Below are 23,479 nucleotides of genomic sequence, written 5' to 3'. Positions count from 1 at the left end.
AAAACAACTAATAATAAAATTCTAATTAAAATAGATATTAAAAAGTCCAATTAGTATTTCTAATACATATTCATCAATAATTCTCAACAAAATAATAAAATTCTTGTCTAACAATAATTGTCATAACAAAATAGTAATTAATATTTATCAAAAAGATGTCAATCTATTTGCATATTTTATATCTATGCTTGACTTTGTTGGAACAATCTGATAGTGTGTGGATCCAAAATCAGTGCCAAATGAAAGCTTTTTGGTAACATCAGAGTAATGGTATGATGAACTCAAAATCCTATTGCCTCCACTGAGTCCAATAACTGCTGCAGTAGCCATTGTTATACTCCCCTAATAACTATGTGCGAGTAACATCAAACTTCCCTATTAAGGCAATAATTCTTAACCTGTGTCAGCTGAAAATACAGGTGTCAGAAAACTCCCAAATTGTTCAAAGTTCTAACCATATGATTATCCATAAAATAGTAAAACAACACTAATAGAATAAAATCAAAGGAACAAAATAATTCAGGATCCATATACTTCAATTTTTTAATGTAGAATCCATTGAAACAACTTATAAAGTTACAGCATATAAAAGCAGAAGTTCCCAAATGAAAAACAAACACATAAATGAATTGGGGTTTAGTTAAAGTTGCATTTAAAAAAAAATTGAAACATAAAAGGTGCAATAACGGAAAATGATGCATGGTATGTGTTTGATGAAGTACCTGAGTAAACTGAAAAAGAGAAATGCAATTCAGATAATGATGATTGCTCCAAAAAAGTATTAGCTTAGTAGTTCTTATTTAGAATCATAGAATTAGAAGGAACAAGGTCACAGGAAGAGACTTCACTCACATAACTGTTTGGTGTGGAAGGAAATAACGTTGCTGCTATATTAGATTTTTCTCTTTTATTTTTTAATAATTATTGTTTTATTATCACTATCATATAAAATTAATTAATTTATGTTTGAGAGAAAGCAACAGAGAAATAAATGATTGAAACATAAATTTGAAGGGGGAAAAATGAAAAGATAAAGATATGAAACAACTCCCTTGACAATTTTTGTCATTCCTGCGAATGAAACAGCAGTTACTAGAGTCTGTTGCAGTGACAACACGCATCACTCCCCAACATAGCCACATTATTTCAACAATAAGGAAAAAAATTTCTTCCTCACAGTAGCACAACGCTACAAAAATAAGTAATTAAAAGGAAAAAGAAAAAAAGATGATTGATTAAAAATAGCAAGAGTGTATTGCAGAAGCCACCATGAAGTAAGATGGCAGAAGACAGAGAAAGCAAATGCCAAAAATGTTGATAGTCCATTCCCAATAAATGATAAATCACAAAAATTACTGCAAATTTTTTTGTTATACCTGGTCATCATTTTGGATCACGAGTTGATGAGGAAGGACGATCGTTGCCATTCGGACATTGCTTACTATTTATATCATGTGTTGATTCCTTGGCTTGTAATAAAGACAGTATTTCATCAATATTTGTGCCAAGAGAACTCTGTTGCAAGAGAAGCTTCACAAGATCCTCCAAACTTTGGACTCTATCTTTTGTCTCATGAAGTTCAGTTTTTATTGAACTTATAGTCTCTGCATGTTGTTGCTTAATTTTAGCAATCTTCCGTTCTTTCTGCAGAGATGTTTTTGTGATTGTCCTCCCATAACATCGAACTCTTCCTGGTTGTTCTTTGCCAAATACTGTAGTAAATGCTTTCTCGGGAGTGTCTCCAGCTTCTTGGTGGCTCTTAAGTTTATCCTATTAAAAGAAAACATAACAATTTTAGCTTGTTTCACTCACTGATTCTCATGCTTCTTTCTAAAACAGCCTAAAAGTAAAGGTGTTATGTCATGGCTATTTCCTCAGTTCAAGAAGAAGCATAGCAAGAATGTGATGATGAGTCCCCCAAACATAACTGAATCTGAGGAAGTTTCTCAAGTTCTTAAGGACATGTGAACAGTTTCAATTGAGACATTCAAGAGGGAGTTAATGGAAGCAAATGAGAGTAGGGATGCAGCATTAATGGAAGTTTCTGAGATGAGAACTTCATTGGGGGAACTTTTCTTGTCGACTAGTAGGAATGCAGCATTATTCTTCAAGCTTTCTTTGTGGCAGCAAAATGCATATGGTTGCTGCATTTGTTGGCATTTTCTTTCAACCCTCCATTGGGAATCTTAAGGGTAGAAGAGAATAGGAGCTTTGATCCTCAATACATGGAAGATATGGTTAATGATAGGCAGAGATCACAGGGTCCAAATAGGGTTAAGATCATGGTGAATCCAGGATTTTATGTTCAGGATAGGATCTTAAGTTTTATATAGGACAATCTGACTTAAAATGATACTGTAAATTAAGGCAGTTCTACTTCAGATCAATTTGTAAATTAAGGCAGTTCTGCTTCAACTTATTATGACTTACAATAACAGCTTGTGTTCCTGAATCAAGATCTTTTCCTTTTCGTCCAGTTCGAGTTGCAACAAACACATCAACCTGTGATGGGTCTTCTTTGTTCTCATTCATTTCACGCTACAAGTAAGGGGGAAAGAGTATTAAAAATGGCCAAAAATAATATTTATCTAGTTTTAAGATGGTTATTATACAACAAGAAAAAACTTATAAAAAATCAAAATTATTACCATTTCATTACGCACTCTTGCAAAACTTATAGGTCCCATTTGATGTTGATGTTGTTGCTTTTTACGATTTTCAGAATTTAAACGAGATAGAGCCTATACCCAACAAAATTAAAGGGAGTTATATATAATAAACCAAAAGCATCAAAAAGACAAAGAAACAGAATTATTTATTCTACAACTCACCTTAACAGAAGGAATACTCCAATATGCAATTAACTTTCGAAATTGAACTTCTGGAATATCTAAAGGGCAATTTTTCAGCATATCTTCAATGTTGTTATATATCTCAAAATGCTTTCCCTTGATTCTTGTTTTGTAACCTTTCCAAGCTTCTCGAACACCAGTCATCACCCACTCTTTCCCCTCTTTTGGAAGAATGAACTTTGACTACGAAAAAGTACAAAACAAAATTTAAAAATGACAATTCAAGAACACTAAAAACAAAGACAACTGCAGCATAAAACAACAGCTATATATTTTCACAAAACTATAGCTAAGCCATACAAAATTGAAAATTTTCAGATCATAAAAAATAGATGAGAAATAAAACACTTACGTTAATATATTTCCATATGCGCTTTTTGACTTTGAGGGGCACAGCTTTCTAACTAGTGTACATCAATGTTATGAAATCACTATTCCTTCCCATTGTTCCAATAAAGTAAGTTAAATCCTTCACTCTTCTTGGAGTTGGTCCCACTGCTTGTCCTTCATAAAAAGTCACCTCTTCTCTTTCTTCCCAACTTCTTGCATGAATTTTAGCACACCTTGTTTTTTCTCGTGTCCTTCTAGTCTTTGGAGTATCTATAAATATGTGCAATTTAACCATTTAAATAAATTATATAGCTATACATGCTAATGAATAAGTAAAATGATAATTATGTATAAAGTACAGCACCTTTAACATTGTTAGTTTCCATAAGGTGATTGTCATCACCATGAAGAACTGCATCTTCATATTCACCAACATAGTCCTCATCATCCGAGAAATCATCATCATCATCTCCAACTTCATTAGCATTTGCTCCACTATGTTCCTCCTCTCCTTCCACATGAATCCCATTTGTCTCCAAAAATGTATCAAGTGTCATGGCTTGACAACTTGATTTTGTATTTATCTTCCTAAGATTTTGTTGCTTTTCTTGAATAGATCTTTCGTTTTCAACACTTGGTTCAAAATCGTCATCTTCTCTTTCCAAATGAATCCCATATGTCTCCAAAAATTTATCCATACCCATGGATGGACGCTTTTTAAGATTTTCTGATTCTTCTTCACTAGCTACAATTTTCTAGTTTGGCGTACTTTTCATTCTTTTGGAAATTGGGACTTCTTTTTGAGTGCTTTGCTTAGAAGGCATAGGAGTCACTCTCTTTTGTCCATGACCACCAGCCATCATGGGAGAGATAAAATGCTGCTTCTTAGGAATTTCTGCTGTATTTTTCTGCATGAATTCCTTGTTGCTTTGATACTGTTTTACCAGTCTTCTCCGCTTTGGAGTAGTTCTTGTTTCCATTGTATTTCTGAAATAAAACAAAATAAACATATTCTATTAGAACCTTAAAAATAAAAAGGAAATAAAATTAACCAGTTATGCTATAGCTGTTGTATGTTAATAAAAAAGAAGAAAACTACTATTTAATAGAAATAAACAAGAAGGCATGCCATAAGACACATATATAAAAAAAAGTGATACATCTTTCATTCCACTTCCCTACTGTTTAATGCAATTAAAAAGTTAAAGTATATACATCTTTCATTCCACTTCCCTACTATTTAGTGTAATGAAGAAAAAAGTATAAATCATTCAATGTCGTCTTCGGAATTATCTTCTGATTCTGTGTTATCTTCTTGTGAAAGAAGAACTCCTTTTGAAGCATCTATAACAACTTCGTGCAAGTCACCCCTAATCAAATCAATTTCACCATTATCATTGGGTATAGAAGGACCCATTGACTGGTCATATGGCTCTTTTTCATAAATAGCTTGGGGATCAACATCAGCTTCGTCACCTATGTTAAATAAATCCCTTGGAATTGACTTCATAACATAATGTTTATTTTGATCAAATGGATCTTACACATAGAAGCATTGGTGTACTTGACATGCCAACACAAAAGGCTGTTCTTGATAGCATTTTCTGTTAAATTGAACATATGAAGAGCCATAGCCATCCTCTTGAGTCTCATACCAGTCACATCTAAACAACACAACCTTAAAATTGTCAAAGTAGTCTAACTCAATTATATAATTTATTCTGCCATAGTAGGAAACTTTTGCACGAATTGGATTTGGATCCTTTGCACTTGCAAAGCTCGTAGTCAACGCAACTAAAGTTACACCACTATTTTGCGTCTTGCGTCTTGCCTCACGTTGCCTAGTATGAAATCTATACCCATTGATAAAATACCCCAAATATCTTTTTGCAATCTTGTTGGGCCCTCTAGAAAGCTCCTTAATCCAATCTGGAACATTCTGACGCATGGCACGTCCTTTAAACCATGAGGAAAAGGTCATAATATGGTTCTTAGCTTTCACCCAACTTGTTCCTTGTTGATCAGCCTCATGCTCTCTAAATCCAAAATTAGGATTTTCGTAAGTAAAACCTAGATATAATACTATGATTCATAATTAAAAAAATTAAAAGAAATGGACAGTTCAATAAATGGACAGTTACCTAACATAGTCTTCAATTTTTCCACAGTTCAATAATATATAACTATGGGCTTGGTTTCGAGACTTGTCGTCAAGAGAAAAAAGCTCACCCTTCTTTGCTCCCAATGGACAGCCTTTCTTAGGAAACAAAATTGGAAATGAATGTGGAATTTTCGCTTCAAAGTCATTAGCATCATTATTCCGGGGTATTCTATTCAATTTTGTTTGAACACCATCATGTAAATAACGTGAGCAAAAAGTCAAACACTCATCAACCAAGTAGGCCTCCGCAATAGATCCTTCAGGACGACTTCTATTTCGAACATATGACTTCAAAGTACACATGTATCTTTCGGGAGGATGCATCCACCGAAATTGAACTGGGCCGCCTAGTCTCACTTCATTAGCCAAATGAATAGGCAAATGCATCATTATGTCAAAAAATGAAAGAGGAAAAATCCTCTCCAATTGGCATAGTGTTATCACAATCTCTGCTTCCAATTGATTTATCTCTTCTAATGTGATAACCTTTTGACATAACTGACGAAAAAAAGAGCCAAGCTGAATTAAAGGGATTGCGACCGAATCTGGAAGTATACTTTTGATGGGAATTTGCAGTAAATAATGTAGCATAAAATGGGTATCATGAGTCTTGTAACCAGATACTTTTCTTTCTGCAAGATTCACACATCGAGAAATATTTGAGGCAGCACCATCAGGTAGCTTTTCTTTCTTCAAGACATCACAAAAAATTGATTTCTCAGCTTTAGTCATGGAGAAACATGATTTTGCAAACTTCACTTTTCTATGACCTCTTATTTCTTTTGGATGAAGATTCTTACGAATGCCTATTTCTTGCAAGTCATATCGAGCATTTAGGTGGTCTTTTGTCTTGCCAGATATATCCAAGAGAGTTCCAAGAATACTATCAACTATATTCTTTTCTATATGCATTACATCAAGATTGTGTTTTGATGTGTTATACTTCGAGTAAGGTAAATCAAAAAAGATTGACCTTTTCCTCCACGGGCCTTCATTCACATTTTTTTTTGTCTTCCCAAAGGAATTCTCCATAGAATCTAAGACTTAAAAATTCCATGCCCTCTAGCAACGGTGGAGCTTTTCGATGTTCTTCTTTTCCATTAAATGACCTCTTATTAGTTCTCCATGGATGTTCCTCGGGCAAAAAAATACGATGACCCATATAACACATCTTCTGACTATGTGTAAGATAACTAGAACAAGTCCCATAGTTACAAGAAGGGCAAGCTAGTTTCCCCTTTGTACTCCACCCGGATAACATTGCATATGCAGGAAAATCACTAATTGTCCATAAGAGAGCTGCATGCATTTGAAAAGTTTTATTTCTTGCGGCATCGTATGTTTCTATCCCAAGTTCCCATAACTCTTTCAATTCCTCAATCAATGGTTGCAGGTACACGTCAATATCATTTCCTGGCGATTTTGGTCCCGGGATCAACAGAGAAAGCATGAAGTATTCTTGTTTCATGCACATCCATGGTGGCAAGTTATAAGTCATTAAAATAACCGGCCATGTGCTATGAGATATACTCATGGTTCGAAACGGATTGAATCCATCGCTCGCCAAACCAAGTTTCAAGTTACGAGGTTCCTTGGTGAATTCTGAATGTCGGTTATCAAAATCTTTCCATGACTGACCATCAGCAGGATGCTTTAGCTTTCCATCCTTTTTACGCTCTTCCTGATGCTAACTCATATTCTTAGCGGTCTTTGAGCACATGAATAGCCTTTGAAGCCTGGGAATTAGGGGAAAGTGCCGTAATGTCTTTGCAGGAATGTTGTGAGCTTTCTTTGAAGATATGTCACCTTCAACTACCGCAGGCTCAATCCAACGAGAAGTTTCACATTCATGGCAACATATTTCATTCTCGTGCTCTTTCCAATATAGCATGCAGTCATTTGGGCATGCATCAATCTTTTTATAATCAAGACCTAAATCTCTCACCATAGCCTTAGCTTTGTTGAAAGAAGAAGGGAGATTCAAGTTAGGAATAGCCTCTTTCAACAACTCCAGGAGGGAAGTGAACGAGGCATTGTTCCATCCATTTAGACACTTCAACAAGTATAGTCGGATGGTGAAAGATAACGTAGAAAATCCCTTGCAACCAGGATATAGTTCCTTGCTAGCCTCGTCAACCAAATTATAGAACTTCTTTGCATCTTCGTTCATACCTTCTTTTTCTCCCTCAACATCTGCCACATTCCTAAACCTTTCGTCTAGCAAGCCTTCAATGTCATCGCATGAATAAATCTCATCGGTATCACCAGTATCGACATCCATACCAATTATACTTTTTCCATGATTAACCCATTGTGTATAGCCCTTGACAAATCCAAAGCATATTAAATCGCTATAAATAGACTCTCTTTGACCCCAAAGGAAGTTGCAATATTTTGCACAAGGACATAGAATTTCCTCTCCTTGAGGATTTTCAACGGATTAAGCATAGTCCAAGAATCTATTAACGTCGTCTCTAAACTCTTGGCTATGTCTTGGTAAACTCATCCAGTTCTTGGATGAGTCCTGGGAAAACCTAATTATTCATAGTGATATTACTATTAAACTAAAAATGATTATGGTCTTAAACACCAGCTAAAAACAATTTTCTTTTATCAAAATGGAATCTGAAACTTGCTATATATGCACGGTTGCTCAATATAAAATATATAAAAAGAAATATTAAAAAAATGATTTTATATTTTAAAAGAAATATTAATAATTCTTTTATTATTCTAAAAAAAATATTAATAATTACTTTTGAAAAGATATATTTTAAAATAAAAATGCTTTTATATTTTAATTTTTTAATAAAACAATCAGTATTTTGTTACATAAAAAAGTGCAAAAGAATAACATAAACATGTAAAAGCAAATAAGTATAAGATGGACTTACGAGGTCATGCCGCAACAATTTGCACTTAGTGTTTAGCTGCGTATACCCAAATATGAGTGAAGGAATCAATTTAATTAAGAAGGAGAGACCAGAAGAGATGAGAAAGAGTATGAATGAAAATGAATTGTGACTTGCATAAAATCAATCTGATTCTGCACTTAGTGCAGCTTTTATATACACAAGAGAGTGCAAGTTTTATATAAACAAAAGCACTATTAATACTACTGCCATTTTATTCTTTGTAGCTGTCCATCTTTTGATATATTGCTGCAAATCACATTCATGAATTTTGTACATAGAGGGAACAAAAGCTTTTAAACACTATTAGCAAGGCCATTAAAAAAATATAAATAATTTTGATTAATATTTTTAAGATACTTAATAACCAAATATATTAATGTGGTTGTGATTAAAAGCTTGGAAGGTCAACAAGAGAAGTAGAGAAGGAGAGGATTGAAGCTCAACAAGCAGATGATCAAATCTCAACGAGTAGAGAATCGAAGCTCAACGAGGAGAGGAGCAGAGGATCGAAGCACATTGACGAGCAGTGAAGATCGAAGCACATTCACGAGAAGAAAAAAATCGAAGCTCATTAGCGAGCAGAGATTGAGATCGAAGCTCAATAAAGAAATGCGCATCGTCATCAAATGGATTGAAGAACAACAGAGGAACGAAACATTTGGAATGGATTGAGGATTTTGTGATTTTATTAATTGAAATATTTTAGGAATTTTTTTAGGGTTGTGGTTTTAGGAACGAAACATTTTGGAATGGATTGGGGTTTTCTTCTCCCACTTTTTCTCTTTCTCTGCACACCATATAGTTTATTTTTGTTTTTTAAAAAATATTAAAAAATTTTAAGCAACACTTGAAACGTGAAGTTTAAAATAAATCTAAAGGCAACTTTTAAAAAAGTAATATATTATTTTTATAATAGTTATTTTTGTATATTTAATATAGCAACATTTGATAAGTGTAATATATAAATATTATAAATGTTGTTTGTTTAATTTATTAAAGCAACGTTTTTTATATGTTTTTTAAATTGATCAAAAATAACACTTATTAATAAGGTGTTGTATTAGCTTTATTTTTTTGTAATAAATTTTAAGTGATGCTTTTAACCACTTTAGACAACACTTTTTAAGGGTTATTTATCGCACATGTTGCAATAGCTCAAAAATGTTGTAGTGTGTCATTCAAAAAAATAGGAAAAAAAAAGATAAAAAAAATATATAACTCTCGTGTTGTTCGTTTATTTTTATATATCTTTTTGTGATGGATAAATAGAATAGTAATATTAAAGTTCGTGAATCTTAATCAACATATATAATGACAAGGAGTGTTAGGGGACAGTAATTTTTGTGATTTGTAACTATTAAGTAGCCATTAATGATGTTTTTAATAGTGTGAGATTTTATCCAATAATATGAGATTACTCACTTTTCTTTTGCTGGTTAGATGCTGGTCGAAATTTAATAAAGTTGTTACCCCTAGACTTTTCCTATAATGACATTTTGGATTAATTTTGTCATTAATCAATAATGTTGATACCGTATGCATTTTAATAAGTAGTAATATCGACAATATCAATAATGAATAATACATATAAGGAAGGATAGGTGACAACATCATCTAAAACTGAAACCCTAATTCTAAATCAGAAAATGATTTTAATCTTATTCTTATTACATGGTATGTTAAGAAGAATAGAATGGAACAATGTTCGGTTGGTAAATAGTTTCATTTAGAAAGGTAAAAGTGAGAGAAAAAAAAAAGAAGAAAAAGAAATGATATTGTATTTATAAGAGACTATTTGTCCCAATTAAAAATTTTAAAGAAAATTATTTATTCTAATTCAATAGTTAAGTGACACGTTAGTATCTATTATCTAATATGTCATAATTCTACCATTACAAGATAATAGCAAATTATTGTCATTCTCTAATACTAAATGTGTAAATTATCCATTCCTTATATAATAATAATAATAATTTTATTTTTAAATTATAAATTTAATTTTATTATAAAAAGTACGGAAAAAGCTCAAACAAGATCATACCAATTTAATATATTAGCGATTCTAGAAATTCTCAACAAGCGAATTCTTTACAATGTGTTAATTTATTTTCCATGTGTTAATTTGTTCTTTTAATAAAATTTTAACAGAAAAACATCAATTGAGAAGTATTTAAAAAAAAGTAGAAATTTTTAAGAGTTTTGATTCAAAAAGTGTGTGTTTTTTTATAGTTATTGAAAATAATCATTGTTAACATATTCATACTTAGTTGAAATCATATTGAAATTCAATTATTCTTTATATCCAATTAATTTTAACATTTAAGTAATTTAGAGTCACGTATTCTTCTTCTTCGTTATCTTTTTCTTTCATTATTGTCATCACCAACAATTAGGGCTGGAATTGAGTCAAGCTGAGTCGAGATAGACCAAGCTCAAGCTCGGCGCTCACAAAAATTGAGTTTGACTCACGACTCGACTCATTAACAATCGAATCTATTTCTTAAACTCAAGCTCGACTCACCAAAAGCTCACGAGCTGGATCAAATAATAAGAACATAATTTATAATTTTATATCAATAAATTATAACTTATATATTTTAAAAATATTTGAAAAGATCAATTTTATATATTGTTTATCTATCAATAAATTGTAAATTTTTTATGTCCTACATCAAAATTATATATAAAAGATAAATATAAAATTTTAAATAATTAAGATCATTAATGTATATATATATATAATCGAGCCCGCTCACGAGCTAATGAGCTGAGCTTATCCAAGCTCAAACTCGACTCATTTAATTTATGAGCTTGATTCCAGGCTCAAGCTTGACTCACGAGCTCACGAGTTTAGCTTATCGAACTATTAACGAGTCGAGCTCGAACTGGCTCATGAACTGTCTTGACTCACTTCCAGCCCTACCAACAACACCCACGTCCCATCCTCCTTCTTTTCTCATTTGAATTTCTTCTCCTCCTTCTTTTTTCTTCTCCTTCTCTATCATCATCATCATCGTTATCGTTATCATCATCTTTTTCTTATACATATCGTCGTTATCGTTATCGTCGTTATTGTTATTGTTATTGTTGAATTTTTACCATGTTGATGATGTTGTCTGATCCAAATTTGATTTTCGATGTGTTTTTTGTTCATGATTCAGTCTTGTTTATCTGATTTTTTTCGAACTGAGTTAATTGTGTCGAATTGTTATGTAATTTCAGTTTATTTCTGATTTAATTGTGTCGCAATCCATTATGTAATTTCGGTTTATTTCTGAGTTAATTGTGTTGCAATCATTATATAATTTTGGTTCATTTCTGAGTGAATTAAGGTGCATTTGAACTCGTTGTCCTGCACAATTCAACTCTTTCTCCTTATCTTCTACTGCTTCTTTTTTTTTCTTTTTCTTCTTCATCTTCTTATTTTATTTTTTCAAAATTCTTTTTTATTTACTCTCTTGAGAGGAATAAAACCAAGAAAAAGAGAAAAAATATCAAACAAAAAAGAAGAAATATATTAATGACGTTGTCTGATCCAAAATTGATTTTAGATGTATTTTTGTTCATGATTCAATTTTGGTTGTGTGCTTGTTTTCGAACTGAGTTTATGTGTCACAATCATTATGGTAAATTTCGCTTCATTTCTGAGTTAATTGTGTCACAATCAATTTTATAATTTTGGTTCATTTCTGAGTTAATTGTGTCACAGTCATTATATAATTGCGGTTCATTTCTGAGTGAATTAAGGTGCATTTGGACTCGTTTTCCTACACAATTCAAAACTCTTTCTCTTCTTCCTCCTCATCTTTTACTTCTTCTTCTTCTTCTTTTTCATCTTTTTCTTCCTCATCTTTTCCTTCTTATTTCATTTTCTCAAAATTATTCTTCATTTATTCTCTTGAGAGGAATAAAATCAAGAAAAAGAGAAGAAAATATCAAACAAAAGAAAAGAAACATATTAATGACGTTGTCTAATCCAAAATTGATAATTTTTCCTCTGTTGTAGCTGAATTTTCCTCAGTTGAACTTGATCCACATGCAAAAATCTCTAATTTCATGTTGAGAATCTTTTATTATTAACATCCATTGCTTCTCAAATGTGCAGATTCTTTACCATTGTTCTCTACTTCACTTTCTTTCTGAGTTAATTGTGTCGCAATCATTATGTAATTTCGGTTCATTTTTGAGTTAATTGTGTCGCAATTGTTATGTAATTTTGGTTCATTTCTGAGTTAATTGTGTCGCTATCAATATATAATTTTGATTCATTTCTGAGTGAATTAATGTGCATTTGGACCTGTTGTCCTGCACAATTCAAATTTCTTTCTCCTCACCTTCTACTGCAATAACGGCAGCAACAAAAGAATGACGATGAGGAGAAAGCACGCGAAGAAGAATAAGGAGAAGGAGAAGGAGAAGGAGAAGGAGCGCGAGAAAAAGGAGGAGCGTGAAGAAGAAGACGACGACGACGACGATAACGATAACGATGACTTAGTTGGAAGAATGCGCGTGTAATCACGTTCTTTTTAATAAGAGTGGTTTTGTTGGTATTAGGTATACTTAGTTGAACTTGGATAACAATATTACTTAGATGTATAGCAAATCTAATTTAAATTCACAATTAAGTTGTTCCATACAATAGTTGATAGATTTTATTTTATTTTTGAATTTATAGTATTTACAAGTATAAATACAACTTTTTTTTCCTTGTTACGTTCATATTAATATTATTCTTAGTATTTTATATATGAATAACAATGATGATAAAATCTATCTAACTGATTATAATATTCTTTTATTAGAGAGATTTATTCTTGTAAGTAAAAAATCGCAGGAATGCTACACATCCATGCAACTATGTAGTCAAGTTAGCCTAACACAAAAAAAATTCAATACCATTAAATGAAACGTGAAATACACGCGCTCAACACACATGAAATCGCTCTTGCCCAATGCTTCTTCTTCTCCTCACGCTCGTTTACGCACGGAGCGTCTTCTTCTTCTTCGCCTTCTTCTTCGTGTTCCTCCTTCTCCTCATTTTTTCGCGTTCCTTCTTCTTCACGTATTTTCTCCTTATCGTCATTCTTTTGTTGTTGTTGCTGCTGTATTTTTTGGTCTTTTAATTTCCTCCTTCTCTCTTTGGTAAAAAAGCAGTAGAAGGTGAGGAAGAAGAGTTTTGAATAATGCAGAATGAACCGAACACAGTACTCATGGTGAACCAAACACAGTACTCATGGTGAACCGAACACAATACAATTGTATAGTACTGAGTGAACAAAACATAATCCATTATATAAAATCAAATTCAAACAGCTTTCTGTAGAATGAACCGAACACAGTACTCATGGTGAAACAATTGTATAGTACTGAGTGAACGAAACATAATCCATTATATAAAATCGAATTCAAATAACTCTACCTACAATTTACATATTATCAATTCAATTCAATTCAATTCAGTACACCTCCGTCCATTTAATTCAATTTAAATTAGCAATTACATTCCATTCAATTCGATTCAAAATTGAATAATCCAAACTTTGTCAGTTTGATTCGTTTCAGAAGAGTAATCCAAATCGCTCTCCTGTTTACCAAAAAATTATGAACCCCTAAACCCTAAACCCTAAACACTAAAACCAGAACCCTGAACACTGAACCCTAAACCCATAAACCCTAAATCCCTAAAACATAAACCCTAAACCCGAACCCTGAACTCTGAACTCTGAACCCTAAACGCTAAACCCTAAACCCTAAACCCTGAACCCGAACCCTAAACACTGAACTCTGAACCCTAAATGCTAAACCCTGAACCCTACCGTAAACCCTAAACCCCCGAAAACCCCGAACCTTGAACCCTAAACCCTAAACCCTCAACCATGAACACGGTGAACCGAAATTAATACACGGGACGAACCGAAAGTTTGAAACATACTGAACACCTGTACCTTGAACCCTGAACCCATAAATCCTAAACCCTAAAACCCTAAACCCTGAAACCCTATCGTCATTCTTTTGTTGTTGTTGCTGCTGTATTTTTTTTTTTTTTGTCTTTTCCTCCTTTTCTCTCTGGTGAAGAAGCAGTAGAAGGTGAGGAAGAAGAGTTTTGAATAGTACAGAATGAACCGAACACAATACAATTGTATAGTACTGAGTGAACGAAACATAATCCATTATATAAAATCAAATTCAAACAGCTTTCTGCAGAATGAACCGAACACAGTACTCATGGTGAACCGAACACAGTACTCATGGTGAACCAAACACAATACTCATGGTGAAACAATTGTATAGTACTGAGTGAATGAAACATAATCCATTATATAAAATCAAATTTAAATAACTCTGCCTACAATTTACATATTATCAATTCAATTCAATCCAATTCAGTACACCTACATCCATTTAATTCAATTCAAATTAGCAATTGTGTAATAACCACCCCTTCTAGAAACAAAATTTAAATTTCAAAGTTTGAAAATCGGTTAGGAGATAGGATTAGAATTTTGAAATTTTGGATAGGAACCTAGTAACCGCCCTCAGTTTGAAATTTAAAATATCCTAACCACCCCATCCCCAGACGTATATAAATAGGGGAGCACCCATAGGTAGAAAATCACTCCTCTCAATATCAATCCTCTCCCTTCTCTCTCTACAAAGAAATAATATTCTGTGTGCAAATACAAGAGGCAGGCTCGAAGAAGCGTTAAGAAAAAGAGTAGAGAATTATGCCTTTCCTACTTATGTTGGCATGTAGTATGTTTTATTTTGTTTTCTTCCATCCATGCATGGCTATCACCTTTCATGTATTTTATGGCATGAATTATTCTTTGCATCTACATTGAGCATGATTATCTATTTTGTCAATTATACCCTCTTGAAATCCATTAATATGTATCCCATATCTTTTCTATGTGCATTTACATGACCCCTTAATCACTATTCCTTTTATGTTAAGAGTACATGTCCCTTTATAACATTTTATTAAATTATTTAACATTTCCTAATTTTACTATGTGCCCTTACATAACCTTTGATACCGTTACCTTATTATTATTCCTTTTATGTTAAGAGTACATGCCCCTTTATAACATTTTATTAAATTATTTAACATTCCCTAATTTTACTATGTGCCCTTACATGACCTTTGATACCGTTACCTTATTATTATTCCTTTTATGTTAAGAGTACATGCCCCTTTATAACATTTTATTAAATTATTTAACATTTCCTAATTTTACTATGTGCCCTTACATGACCTTTGCTACCGTTACCTTATTATTATTCCTTTAATATTGAGAGTACATACTCCTTTTTATATCTTGTTCAAGGAACCCTATTTTATTATATGCAACTAAATGACCCCTTATATCATTATTGCTCCTTTATTTTAAAGATCAAGGGTACATACTTTTTATAATATCTAATCCAAGTATTTCAAATACTCACTTTCTTACTATATGCACTTAGATTATACTTTTTACATTATATCATTAATATCTTCTTAGGGTCAAGAGTATATGTTTTCTTATAATTGTTTTATTCAGCTAATTAATATCCTATTTTCTATAATGTACATTTATTTTATACCCCTCTAGGGACGAGAGCTTTCGTATAAAATCTTATTTAAACATGCTTATTTTATCATGATATATGTCTCTCCTCTCGCATGGTTCATTCTTGTATATGCCTAAAATAACCGTACTTGTTAAAGAACTGAGGGAATGATCCTTCGGTAAGGGAATGTGACCCCCAAAGACAAGATATCGAGATGATCCCTCGGTAAGGGAGGGTGATCGATCGAGATGATCCTTCGGTAAGGGAAGGTGATCGCCAAAACGTTTGGGATAAGAACCTTCGGTAAGGGAAGGGGACTCCCACTTATACCGGTTTGAGCTCAATACCCTCCAGATAAGTTATAAATTAAGAAAGAAAGAAGGCACGAATGAAAGCTTATGTTCCATGTTTTCCTTAGATTTAATTATGATTACGTTGATGATTATCCTTCTATTTTCCTATATGTTTTCCCTTTCTTTTAAACACATGTTTTACAAAAAAGAAGATGCATATTACATGCCATGTTATACGCTTGTTTTTAAAATCCCGCACGTGGGCTGGAGATGGATATGGAGGTGTTGCATAGCACTCCTACTGAGACACTAGGTTCTCACTCCCTTTTCTTTTCCCATACTGTCTCCAGAGGAACATGGCACAGCGGATAGAGACGACGCAGTGCCCCCGAGGGTAACTTCTGAGTATGACCCCTCAAAGCACGCGTGGGTAGTTGCGACCACTACTACCGTGCTCCAGACTATCTACTTAGGTCGAGATCCCGTGGAAGAAGAACCCCAGCTGCCCGTCATAACCTTCCTAGACAGGAATGCTTCAACATCTAGAAAGCGGTCACCTAAGGTGGTACACCTCGAGTCCGACTCCGAAGCCGAGGAAGAGGAATCCGACGACCCTGGCCAGAAGGAAGACACCATGGAGGAGGATCCAGAGGAGGAGTTGAACCCTTGCGGAAGTCCAAGGGTGGAATACGTACCCTATTCCCCCACTTCGGCACCCCGCCGAGTTTTGGTCCATCCCACGCAACGAAACCGGGTCATCACTGCGCGAAAGGGGGTTGGAGGGAGACCCCTGGTACCTCGATTCGCGAATAACTAAAGACTCCTGGCCGAGGATAGGATAGGATGCAAGTAGGGGAGCCTCTTCAACGAAATTAGTTAGGACGTATTAGTTTCTTTCCTTTGTTTAATTACCTCTAAGCATTTTATTTTAAACCGTACTCATGGATAAGTTTATTATTTATTACCGTTTTAGTACTGCTTGTTTTCCTCTTCACGCGTACTTGCTTCCTTCCTTGCATAACGATTAAGTCATTCCTTTTTGACTCAAGTGTGGCACCTTATTCTAAAAACCCCCCACGATAGTATAAGAACTTAGGGTGTTACATTATTGGTATCAGAGCAAAGTCGATCCTAGGAGGTATGACTAATGAAACCTCTTCCTATGGTTATCCATAAACAGGGGACCTATGGCAAGTCGTGGACGCCCGCGTGGAACGAGCTCGAGCTCCTCAACCCTAGCAAAGCACATGAAGGAGATGGCCAAGGCAATGAAGGAGCAGGCCCATGCCACTACTCTGATGGCTCAACAACTGTCCACTGGGGACAGGGACCCCAATACTCCCAGACTGGAGGAAGGACAGACCCGTACGACTTTTGCTGACTTCAAGAAGATTGGTCCGCCTGAATTCCGTGGGGCCCTCGACCCTGATAAAGCAGAGGAATGGCTGACAGAAATGGAGAAAGTATTCACAATTTTTCCATGCACGAAGGTGCAGCAAGTGAATTACGCTACCTTCATGCTCAAAGCTGATGCCGAATTCTGGTGGGAAGGAGCAAGACGATTGTTGGAGGATGCGGGAACAGATATCAGCTGGGCCACCTTCAAGGAAGCTTTCTACAAGAAGTACTTCCCCCTTTCTGTTCGAGAGTCCAAGGAGATGGAGTTCCTTCAGCTGAAGCAAGATAGGATGAGTATTGCCGAATACACAGAGAGGTTCGAGAGGCTCTGCAAATTTTCCGCAATGTATAAGGCTAATCCAGATGAAAAGTGGAAATGTATGAAGTATCAAGGAGGGCTCAGGGCAGAGATCCTACCCGCAATAGCCCCACTGGAAATCCGGGAGTTCTCCTCCCTTGTTAGCAAGTGCCAGGTGATCGAAGAATGCACCAAGAAACTAGCGTCAGAAAGAAGCAAGGCTTTCAAGAAAAGGCAGCTAAATCAAGGATCTTCTCAGCAGCTGTCGCAGAAGAAGGCCTTTCTTGGAAGACCTACAGGAAGGCAATCTCAACAGGGCACAAACCGCCAGAAACCTCCCACCGAACTCAAGGAATGTGCCTCGTGTGGAAAGCAACATAGGGGCAGGTGCTTGGCCGGACAAAATGTCTGCTTCCGGTGCTTCCAGCCAGGACGTATCGCCAGGGAATGTCCAGCAGTTCCCCCACCCCCTGCCAATGCACCCCAACGTCAAGGACGAGTCTTTGCCCTCAGCAGCGAGGAAGCCCACCAGTCAGAAGATCGAATCGAGGGTAAGTGCACAATTAATGGAGCTCCTTTAACTATCCTATACGATACTGGTGCTTCTCATTCATTTATATCTCTCTCTGCTACTAGTAGAATCAGTTTATGCATGACCAAATTACCATATGTCCTACTAGTAACCACCCCAGCCGGTAAGAGTGTCGAAACTCAGCAGGTTTGCCAGAGGGTTCGCATCCTCATTTCAGATAGATCATACCTTGCTGACCTAGTATGCCTCCCTTTAGTAGGATTAGACATCATCCTAGGAATGGATTGGCTCAACAAAAACCGCGTCTTGTTAGATTGTTTTGAGAGAAAAGTCATCTTCCCTTCCCAACCCACACGAGACACACGTGATCTTCCAAGATCCTCCGAAGACACACGTACGAGGCAAGGATATGCCTTGCTAAATTCGGTAAAAGCAGATTCCCATCAGAAGTTCTGTGAGATACCAGTAGTACAAGACTTTTCAGATGTCTTTCCCGAAGATATACCCTCGTTTCCCCCAACACGAGAGGTTGAGTTCTCCATAGAACTGATGCCTGGGACAGGGCCAATCTCCGTAGCCCCTTACCGAATGGCTCCGTTGGAACTCACTGAACTGAAGAACCAACTAGAGGAGCTGCTGCAAAAAGGATTCATCCGACCAAGTGCCTCTCCCTGAGGAGCTCCGGTATTGTTTGTGAAGAAAAAGGACGGCAACATGCGTCTCTGCGTGGACTATAGGCAACTCAACAAAATCACGGTGAAGAACAAGTATCCCCTCCCAAGAATAGATGACTTAATGGACCAACTACAAGGTGCAACAGTGTTCTCAAAAATCGATCTGAGATCAGGGTATCATCAAATAAGGGTAAGAGAGGAAGACATTCCAAAGACAGCATTTCGAACGAGATACGGACACTACGAGTTCACAGTAATGTCTTTTGGGTTGACCAATGCCCCCGCCGTCTTTATGGACTACATGAATAGGATTTTTCGACCTTACCTCGACAGTTTCGTGGTAGTATTCATAGATGATATCTTGATTTTCTCCAAGACAGAAGAAGAACACAGGGAGCACTTGCGTGTAATACTGGGAACCCTTCGAGAGAAGAAGTTGTACGCAAAACTATCCAAGTGTGAGTTTTGGATGAAGGAGGTACAATTCCTTGGACACATGGTTTCCGGCAACGGAATATCAGTGGATCCCAGTAAGATAGACTCGGTACTAAACTGGGAAAGGCCGACGTCAGTCACAGAAATAAGGAGTTTTTTAGGATTGGCGGGCTACTATAGAAGGTTCATAAGAGGGTTTTCTCAACTAGCCCTACCGTTAACCCGTTTAACCAGGAAGGATACCCCGTTCACTTGGACGCCAGACTGCGAAAGAAGCTTCCAAGAGTTAAAGTGTCGTTTGACATCCGCCCCAGTACTAGCCTTACCTAACCCTGACATGGCCTTCGAAGTTTACTGTGACGCCTCAGGACAAGGATTGGGTTGCGTACTAATGCAATGCAAAAAGGTAGTGGCGTATGCGTCAAGACAACTGAAGACCCACGAAGCCAACTATCCAACTCACGACCTTGAACTAGCTGCGATAGTATTTGCGCTGAAGACATGGAGGCATCATTTGTACGGAGTTGGATTTCAAGTATTCTCCGATCATAAGAGCTTAAAGTACCTGTTCGACCAGAAGGAACTCAACATGCGACAAAGGAGGTGGATGGAGTTTCTTAAAGATTATGACTTTGTTCTAAATTACCACCCAGGAAAGGCTAACTTGGTGGCTGATGCTCTGAGTCAGAAGGTACTCAAGGCATCATGGCTGATGATAAAAGAGGCAGAGTTGATAAAGAATTTCAGAGACATGAACCTACAAGTCACCCTCGCTCCAAAAAGCATACGTCTGAACCACCTAACAGTGGCAAGTCAATTCAAAGAACAAATAACTAAGGCGCAGAGTTCCGATCCCGATTTTCAAGAAACCCTGCGCCTTGTCAAAGAAGGAAAATTGAAAGGCTTCACCGAAGGAGAGGACAAGGTGTAGAGATACCAAGGTCGAATCTGTGTCCCAAAGGAAGGCGATCTTCAAAGCAAGATTGCGGAAGAAGCCCACAAAGGAGATTTTACCATTCATCCTGGCATGACAAAGATGTACCATGATTTGAAAAAGATGTTCTGGTGGCCAAGGATGAAAAAGGATTTAGCTACGGTCGTGAATAAATGTCTGGTTTGTCAGAAGGTAAAAATTGAACATCAGAAACCATCAGGGGTATTGCAACCCCTTGGCATCCCAGAGTGGAAATGGGAGGACATATCGATGGATTTCGTCATGGGACTACCTCGTACTCAAACAGGGCGTGACGCTATATGGGTCATCGTGGACCGACTTACAAAGACTGCCCACTTTCTACCAGTCAAGGCGACCGACTCATTGGAAAGACTAGCCACGCTATATATCAAAGAGATCGTGAGGTTACATGGGGTACCAACAACCATAGTCTCGGACAGAGACCCAAGATTTACCTCGAGGTTTTGGAATGCATTGTAGAAGGCATTCGGGACAAAATTGTGCTTGAGCACATCATACCACCCGCAAACAGATGGACAAACGGAGAGAACCATCCAGACGTTGGAAGACATGTTACGAGCTTGTGTCCTGGACAGACCAGGAAAGTGGGAGAGTCACCTACCACTGATCGAGTTTGCTTATAACAACAGTTACCATGGTAGCATCGGGATGGCACCATATGAGGCACTGTACGTGTGAAGATGCCAATCTCCTTTATGTTGGTACGGACCAGAAGATAAAGGCTACTTAGGACCGGAGTTAGTAAGATAGACCACAGAAGATATCAAGAGGATAAGAGAAAGAATACGCACCGCCCAAAGTCGACAAAAGAGTTATGCAGATCAACGAAGAAAACCCCTCGAATTTCAAGAAGGCGATCACGTATTCCTAAAAATCACCCCCACCACCGGGGTAGGGAGGGCTCTCAAGGTACGAAAACTAAGCCCCCGGTACCTGGGTCCATTCCAAATCCTCCGGCGTATAGGAAAGTCGGCATACCAGCTTGCCCTACCACCAAATCTATCAAGACTACACAACGTGTTCCACGTGTCCCAACTCCGAAAATACCAGCACGATCCAAGCCATGTGTTGCAGCAAGAGGACGTAACACTCAAAGATGACCTGACTTTTGAACTACCAGCCATGGAGATTGTAGACAGAAGCATGAAGCAACTAAGGAGCAAGACGATACAACTGGTAAAAGTGGCATGGGGTAGCGGCAATTCCAGAGACTACACATGGGAAAAAGAGGCAGACATGAGACCGAAGTTCCCAAATTTGTTTACAGGTAACAATCGTGGTGAGGATTTCCTTTTCTCCCCAACAATAGAAAATTTCAGTAAGGCCCCTAAGTTAATTAAGATGACCCGTATCGACCAAGTTCAGACATGGAATTTGGGGACAAATTCTTTTCTTACGGGGGTGATAATGTAACAACCACCCCTTCTAGAAACAAAATTTAAATTTCAAAGTTTGAAAATCGGTTAGGAGATAGGATTAGAATTTTGAAATTTTGGATAGGAACCTAGTAACCGCCCTCAGTTTGAAATTTAAAATATCCCAACCACCCCATCCCCAGACGTATATAAATAGGGGAGCACCCATAGGTAGAAAATCACTCCTCTCAATATCAATCCTCTCTCTTCTCTCTCTACAAAGAAATAATATTCTGTGTGCAAACACAAGAGGCAGGCTCGAAGAAGCGTTAAGAAAAAGAGTAGGGAATTATGCCTTTCTTACTTATGTTGGCATGTAGTATGTTTTATTTTGTTTTCTTCCATCCATGCATGGCTATCACCTTTCATGTATTTTATGGCATGAATTATTCTTTGCATCTACATTGAGCATGATTATCTATTTTGTCAATTATACCCTCTTGAAATCCATTAATATGTATCCCATATCTTTTCAATGTGCATTTACATGACCCCTTAATCACTATTCCTTTTATGTTAAGAGTACATGTCCCTTTATAACATTTTATTAAATTATTTAACATTTCCTAATTTTACTATGTGCCCTTACATGACCTTTGATACCGTTACCTTATTATTATTCCTTTTATGTTAAGAGTACATGCCCCTTTATAACATTTTATTAAATTATTTAACATTCCCTAATTTTACTATGTGCCCTTACATGACCTTTGATACTGTTACCTTATTATTATTCCTTTTATGTTAAGAGTACATGCCCCTTTATAACATTTTATTAAATTATTTAACATTTCCTAATTTTACTATGTGCCCTTACATGACCTTTGCTACCGTTACCTTATTATTATTCCTTTAAATATGAGAGTACATGCTCCTTTTTATATCTTGTTCAAGGAACCCTATTTTATTATATGCAACTAAATGACCCCTTATATCATTATTGCTCCTTTATTTTAAAGATCAAGGGTACATACTTTTTATAATATCTAATCCAAGTATTTCAAATACTCACTTTCTTACTATATGCACTTAGATTATACTTTTTACATTATATCATTAATATCTTCTTAGGGTCAAGAGTATATGTTTTCTTATAATTGTTTTATTCAGCTAATTAATATCCTATTTTCTATAATGTACATTTATTTTATACCCCTCTAGGGACGAGAGCTTTCGTATAAAATCTTATTTAAACATGCTTATTTTATCATGATATATGTCTCTCCTCTCGCATGGTTCATTCTTGTATATGCCTAAAATAACCGTACTTGTTAAAGAACTGAGGGAATGATCCTTCGGTAAGGGAAGGTGACCCCCAAAGACAAGATATCGAGATGATCCCTCGGTAAGGGAGGGTGATCGATCGAGATGATCCTTCGGTAAGGGAAGGTGATCGCCAAAACGTTTGGGATAAGAACCTTCGGTAAGGGAAGGGGACTCCCACTTATACCAGTTTGAGCTCAATACCCTCCAGATAAGTTATAAATTAAGAAAGAAAGAAGGCACGAATGAAAGCTTAAGTTCCATGTTTTCCTTAGATTTAATTATGATTACGTTGATGATTATCCTTCTATTTTCCTATATGTTTTCCCTTTCTTTTAAACACATGTTTTACAAAAAAGAAGATGCATATTACATGCCATGTT

At 36.0% G+C, this 23,479-nt stretch overlaps 3 protein-coding genes across 3 annotated transcripts; 1 reads left to right on the top strand and 2 right to left on the bottom strand.

Annotated features, from left to right (window-relative positions):
- Positions 1–1,383: 1,383 nt before the first annotated feature.
- LOC110271831 (uncharacterized) lies at positions 1,384–2,996 on the bottom strand. The gene is made up of 4 exons (XM_021123346.2): positions 2,832–2,996; positions 2,649–2,741; positions 2,431–2,538; positions 1,384–1,770 (listed from the first exon to the last, which is right to left on the bottom strand). Exons 1-4 carry the CDS (start codon positions 2,994–2,996, stop codon positions 1,384–1,386), a joined length of 753 nt encoding a protein of 250 aa, XP_020979005.2.
- Positions 2,997–4,449: 1,453 nt separating this feature from the next.
- On the bottom strand, positions 4,450–6,841 carry LOC107640353 (uncharacterized). Its single transcript, XM_016343879.2, has 4 exons — positions 6,496–6,841; positions 5,324–6,245; positions 4,747–5,218; positions 4,450–4,686 (listed from the first exon to the last, which is right to left on the bottom strand). The coding sequence occupies exons 1-4, from the start codon at positions 6,839–6,841 to the stop codon at positions 4,450–4,452; spliced, it is 1,977 nt and encodes a 658-aa protein (XP_016199365.1).
- Positions 6,842–17,292: 10,451 nt separating this feature from the next.
- Positions 17,293–19,008, top strand: LOC107640352 (uncharacterized). Its single transcript, XM_088486863.1, has one exon. The coding sequence runs from the start codon at positions 17,293–17,295 to the stop codon at positions 19,006–19,008; it is 1,716 nt and encodes a 571-aa protein (XP_088342989.1).
- Positions 19,009–23,479: the final 4,471 nt, after the last annotated feature.

Source organism: Arachis ipaensis, chromosome B5 (genome assembly GCF_059453495.1).
Source record: "Arachis ipaensis isolate K30076 ecotype BB chromosome B5, ASM5945349v1, whole genome shotgun sequence".
Classification (NCBI taxonomy): domain Eukaryota; kingdom Viridiplantae; phylum Streptophyta; class Magnoliopsida; order Fabales; family Fabaceae; genus Arachis; species Arachis ipaensis.
Note: the sequence above shows the minus strand (reverse complement) of the source record. Positions and strands in the feature narration are given on the sequence as shown.